The 6305-nt window shown below is 43.1% G+C and overlaps 1 protein-coding gene across 1 annotated transcript; it reads left to right on the forward strand.

Annotated features, from left to right (window-relative positions):
* On the forward strand, window positions 1-1255 carry LOC143349717 (ribosomal RNA processing protein 36 homolog). Its single transcript, XM_076781179.1, has 3 exons — window positions 1-278; window positions 436-946; window positions 1014-1255. The coding sequence occupies exons 1-3, from the start codon at window positions 234-236 to the stop codon at window positions 1151-1153; spliced, it is 696 nt and encodes a 231-aa protein (XP_076637294.1). The 5' UTR covers window positions 1-233; the 3' UTR covers window positions 1154-1255.
* The last annotated feature ends 5050 nt before the right edge of the window (window positions 1256-6305 follow it).

A 6305-nucleotide genomic window follows, 5' to 3' on the forward strand; every position in this document is an offset into this window, starting at 1 on the left:
AATCAATCGTGATACTTTATGTAGTAACAATTGCGTTCTGATATCCCCTTATTCAATTTATTTAAATAAATTAACTGTACCGACGTATGTATGCAAGTTCGATTAATCCGTTTAGCGCACTCTACTATTGAATATAAAAAACTAAGCAGAAAATAAAATATGGCGATCTACTGGATATTCTGTGGAGAAAACAAGGAGATCGGTCATTTCAAATCAATTTTTGGCTATTTAACATGAGCGACGAAGAAGATGCCCTTCTTAACGAAGACAAGGATCAAGTAGGTTTATAAGAAACATATTTCTGATTTAATTTTTGCGTTAACGTGCAGTATTTAGAGAGCTTACTTTGGCGTAAGAGGTTATGTTTACGTTCTAAACGAATAAAAGGTATGCTTAAATTAGATTTAAATGATTTAACGAGCTGTTATGATTTAGGAACAAATCAGGGCGGAACTTTCAGAGATGAGTTTCGAAGATTTACAGAAACTTAAAGAGAAATTGGGAACTAAAGTTTACAATGAAGCACTATTTGGCCCCAGGAAGGTTAGGAAAGTCGTTTTCAAACGGGAAAATAAGAACAGACCACGAGAGATGTCGGCGAAGAAGCCTGTGTCACGATTTAGAGAAGTCGTATGCGTGAAGAAAAATATTCCCAGAGATCCCAGGTTTGACAGCCTTTGTGGCAAGTTTGATCAAACAAAGTTTAAAAAGGCTTATGGGTTCCTAACCGACGTGAAGCAGAACGATTTAGAAAAGTTAAAGAAACAATTAAATGAAACTGAGGATCCAAAAATGATAAAGAAGATCAAATACCTTATTCAAAGATTAGAAAATCAATTACGCGAGGAGAGAAGGAAAGGACGACAACAGGAGAAGATGAGCACAGAGAAGAAGGAGATAGTCGAGAGCATTAAACGAGGCGAGAAACCCGTATTCAAAAAGAAAAGTAAGTATTTCCAAACGATGCAAACGTACTGTTTATAAGTTAAAAAAACATTGGTTTTGTTGTACAGCCGAAAGACGGGTTTTGGACTTGGTTTCTCAATACGAAGAACTGAAAAATTCGGGCAAATTGAAGAAGCACATTCAAAGGTTACGCAAGAAAAGTTTACACAGGGACAGACAGAAATTGGCGTCGTCCGAGATCGAATGAAAACGACGGGTGTACGTGAAATTAAAATTTATACGAATCAAACATATATCCAGAACGATTACAAGTGTAAATAAGCGTAATAAATACTACTATGACAGTAAATGAAGCCTTTTTTCTTTCGCCAAACTTCGCATACGACTTCTCGTGCCCGCGTATCCGAAAGTACCAAATAGAAAGGTAGGATAAAGAGGGCTTTATTAATTATGTATTTTTTATTTAACATCAAAAGTAATGACACTTGGGTTGGACAATGTCTCTCGTTTCTTCCTTAATGTATTTCACGTGTGAAAACAGAACTTACAGAATAATCAATATGAAAGGAATCGTCAATCAGAAGAGATAGTTGGTAGAGCGGTGTACGTTTTTATCTCTGAGGGTGTGTTACATGTGTCTCTATGTTCACGCGTGTTTCTCGGCGAGTGTATGCTGTGTGTGGCTGTTGTGTGTATATACGTGTGTACGTGTGTGACTGTGTATGCGACGCTAAAAACGAAGAACAGAAAAAAGAATACAGGGGACCCGTGCACAAAAGGCGATCCTTTCAAGCGGAGCGCCTTCTCGTGGGTCACCATTCACGCGCGATCTGTTTGTCCGTCTTCAATTATTTAAAATATGTACAATATTAATAAAACATCATTCATTATTTTTTTTTTCTTTTTTTTTTGTTTATATTTTAATCATTCAATGATTCTGTCGTGGTGTGGCGGGCTGTGCAGGGGCGACGTTCCACGGAATTCTCGTGACCACCGTTGTGTCTCTTTCGTCTCACGCGGAATAGTTCGATTCTTCTTATCCTTTCTCGTAACGGATTCGAATGGTTTCGTCGCCAATTGGGTTTGATCGCGATCAACGAAAAGCGAAGGATCCGTATTAAAACACTCGTTCTCTCGCCCACATTCACGCGTTACTTTTTCTCCCGCTCGTGTACGCCAATTCACCCGGGAAAAATAACCAGTTCACGACGTTTGTTTCGACGATCGAGGTTCGCTCTCGTTTGCAGAACACGAAGAGATTTGCGACTCGCGGTGCCGAGGATCGTCTCTCTCTCCTATGAATCCGCAGATAAGAAGGGGCAAACCGAAAACAGAGGCGCGAAATGGTTCACGAACGAAAATCGGATGCTGCGACAGCCGGGAATGCGAATAAAGAAACCGAAAAATTGAAAAACACGAGGTCTGGTATGAGAGAAAAGCGGTCTACAGTACGTTCCATGGGACGACGAAACGGAACCAAACGAATCTTGTTTGGTGACCGCGACAAGGGTTGCATCGGTAAGAGACCATACGCGACTCCACCGTTGCTCTCCGAATACATACAAATGCAATAGAATTTATACAATTTACTATTTATGTATATAAATAACAACGAACAATAGTTACGATTCTATGCGCGCTACGTTAATAGGAGAGATTAAATATATCGAATAAAGTAATGGAAATAATGATATTTGGAGCGCCGTGTCGATGTAGCCAACGAATGAAGTAATCATCGCGTGATTATCTCATGTTTACATCCCGACGTCACCGTCTTGAAACGTACTATAGGACTTTCTATTCGTGACTCGGCTCGATGGGTGCACGCGCGACTCTTGAATGCGAGTTACATCGTGTCGAAGGTCGTAAGTGAAGTTGCTGCCCGAAAAAAGATCGATCACGTACGAAAGCAAAAGCGGATTATCTCGTCTTTATCCCGCTCAGTCCGCCGCAGATTTATGGTCTTAGACCGAAATTTCCTCTCGCCGCCACTTTTCCATGATTTTTCTTTTTAAATCTCTCTCTCGCTCTCTTTCTTTCTTTCTCTCTCTCTCGCTCTCTCTCTCTCTCTCGTCGTCGTACTTCGTATCATTTATTTTGTTCGCTTATACGTACTTTGTTTTTTTTTTTCTTCAACAACACGATCTAGACTAAACCATATATAATAATTACATCTAATAATATCTTATTGTAACATGTATTACATTATAATTATTATTATTATTATTATATTATTAATGTTTAAATTATTAGCCTAAAGTAAAGAGGCGCACGACGGCAAAGCATTTTTTTGGGCTCCTACGCCCCCCGGGCACGGAACACCCTGTCGACAAACCACGGATCCCTCCAATCCAAGCTCCGGCCACCAGATCGCGAATCATTTTACGATAACGAACGGGCTAATGCGTCGTTCACCCTCCCCCCTCCACCGTTAGCATTCGTTTTTACCTTATAACACTTTGAAACTTCGCGTCCCATCTCGAAACACGGGATCCATTTTCGCCAACCTTCGTTTCGTTGTGTGATAGGTATGATCGGATCTCTAGCGCGCGCGGGACCAAACACAACGCGTGCATAGTTCCCGTGTAACGCGAAACGAAATAACATCGCGGCGCAACATTGAACAGCCCTCCTTCGAACACCTAGCACTGCGATAGAGAATCGAATTCGTGTGTGTCGTCTCTCCTTCAACGAGAAAAAAACCAAACAACCGGGGACGTGTTTTATACGCGATCCAAGTTTGGTTACACCGTTTGTCGGAGGGGTCTGATCCGCGTCCGAGTCCGACGAGCAACGCGACGGTACACTGCTGCCCTCTGTCCATTTCTTTTCGTCACTTTCGTTCTAAAGACGACGTCGGTTGAATTCGAAATGGCGATCCACGTGTCTCGAAAGCAATTCGAATGCGTTCGCCGATCCGACCGAATCTTTTTATAGGGGAATCGACCGTTTCGACGCGTCCAGCCTATCGCGCGCACAACAGAGAAAATTCATTTGGAAGGGCTGCACGGTGGAAACACGTAAACCCGAATGGGACCTTCGTCCGTGAACGGAGATCGCGCGAGGCTCGGCGGGATCGGCGAAGGCGGAACGTGTTACGCGTGCACTGCACCTCGAGAACACCTCGATTATTGAACACTTAGGGTAGTTTTGGGGCCAGGGTCGCCGAGCGAGCGTCACCCTCGTCTACCTAGATCCTCGACAGTCCGTTCGCCTTGATTCGCGCGGGAAAAATAAAGAGGAATCGAAGATTGAACCGTTCGAGCTAAAATCCGTTGATATCCGATCCGACGACGACGAACTATCTATCAACGAGTGTTGCACGGCTACGAAATCTACGCTCTCTGCCCGTTATTCATCCGCTCGAAACGAAGCGCCTTTCGTTACCGACGTAGCTAACGCGCGCACAAAGAAGCGGTGAAGCTTGTAATCACGATTTAAACACATAGGGAGAAAGTAAGACGAAAACAACAACCGATAGAGTACGTGTCACACTGGAGAAAGCACGAGAAACAAGACCACGACTTGTTTTAGATGGCACGTCTCTCGGATCGTCCCGGCCCGAAAAGTCGCGTGGCAGGCATTTTAAGTCACCTTCGTTCGTATTTCTTTTTTTCTTTTTTTTTGTCTTTTTTTTTTGGTTTTTTTTTCTTTTGTTTTCTGTTGCTCCTAAAAAAATTCGAAGGGGCGTTGTATCGACATTCGACACACATACATGCATACACGCACGACAGACCGCGGGGTTGGTGGTACAGGGCGTTCTGCGTTCGGGGGTCAATGATTTATAGCGAGCTGTCCCGCTGGCGTTTTTAAACCTATGAAAAACTAAGAGAATGAATTTATACCTTTTTTTTTTCCTTTACTTTTTAGTTTCGCCTAAGTAAGAATGATTTTTCTTTCCTCTTTTACGGGTTCTCCTCCATTCGCTATTAATAATCCCCTCTCTTCTATGCTCTTTTCTACGTCGTTCACCATCCTCTACTAGCAATTTTTTTATATCCTGTTACCTCGACTATCGTGGGTGCCCCCGCACCCCGGAAACAGATACTGGTCCCGGGGATAGACGCAGGTTACTTTAAACTCTCTATGTAGCTCGTTTTCACTTCTTTTTTTTTCTCTCTTCTCTTTCAATCAAATAACATTGTCATAATTCATTTGTCTGGTTTCAAGTCGGTGAGAGAACCGCGTCTCTGTACCGCTTCGCTATTAGCACGTGGTAATTAAATAACATATATCAACTCCATTCTTTGTTTCTTTATTAGTATTTTTCTTCATACTCGTCAGTTGGTAGTGATTCGGTTGATAGTTACTTATTAAACTGTCCGTTTGCCGCTTCTCACCGTGCTCCCGCGCGTTCAACTTCCTTTGTTGTATTCATCTTTTCGTGGAACCGTTGGCGTACACACCCCTAACTGGAACTCGCGGTTCCTCTTTTCTCGCGTCCCTTTCGTTCCCTCGTCACCCTCGTCCATTCCTAACAGCTGCTCGGATCAAAGACTCGAACCGAACGATGTTACTTGCAATTGGAACAATTAATGAGTACTGCGAACGCGCTTCTCTTACACCTTGTATGTCTGTTGTTTTTTTTCTTTTTTTTTTTTTTGTTCGACTGTTTTTGGTTTATTTCGTTTGGGTGTTTTGTCGTAACTCCTTGCTTTCCTCGTCGTGGATAATCTCTAGGGCGTGCCAATCTAGCGTACTGGTTTCTTTGTTAATTAATTAACGATCGATCAAGTGTCTACTCAAGACTCTTGGTTGTCACGAGACGTATCCGTCGGGTAGTATACCGAATACTCCGTTATTTCCATCTACGTTGCTTCATCAGCGTCTTCTCTATTTTTGTTCTTTTTGAAATTTTTAACAAGCACGTGGCGATCTAGCGCAGCGATCATTGTTCATTAGATATTTAACACAGGGATGCCTATGAGTAGTTTGTCGATATCACAACGTGTCTAATGATCCTGAATATACTTATCGTGTACACCCGTCGATGTCCATACGAACGTGCGCGTTATCCGTCGATCTGCCGGCCTTCCTTCTCTTCCACATCCTCGTCCAAAGTTTCACGGGTGTCCATTCGCTGATCTCGATGTATTATCTCGATTCCCTTCGTTCACGCTCGTTTAGGCCCTTCATCTTTGCTCGATCGTCCAGCTCTGATAGCGTTTCTGTCTGAAAATCCGATGGCAGCACCGACACCTATAACCGTCGGTAGCATATCGGGCGTGTACCTGGAAGCTTTCAAAACTTCCCGACGACGTTGCTCGTTGAACCCTTGTTCATCCTCCGGTCGATCCTTTCGATGTTTCTCGAACGACGGCCATTTATGTAATGATACACCGGCACGCGCATGCAAGCGACTCGCGGAGCCAGAAAGTCGAACATGTGTGTTTTCCACG

This window comes from Colletes latitarsis, chromosome 14, assembly GCF_051014445.1.
Source record: "Colletes latitarsis isolate SP2378_abdomen chromosome 14, iyColLati1, whole genome shotgun sequence".
Taxonomy (NCBI): domain Eukaryota; kingdom Metazoa; phylum Arthropoda; class Insecta; order Hymenoptera; family Colletidae; genus Colletes; species Colletes latitarsis.

Coding starts and splice junctions, on each gene's coding strand:
- LOC143349717 (XM_076781179.1), top strand. CDS start 234: ATGAGCGACGAAGAAGATGCCCTTCTTAACGAAGACAAGGATCAA. Junction 279..435: donor TTAACGAAGACAAGGATCAA/GTAGGTTTATAA, acceptor GTTATGATTTAG/GAACAAATCAGGGCGGAACT. Junction 947..1,013: donor ACCCGTATTCAAAAAGAAAA/GTAAGTATTTCC, acceptor TTTGTTGTACAG/CCGAAAGACGGGTTTTGGAC.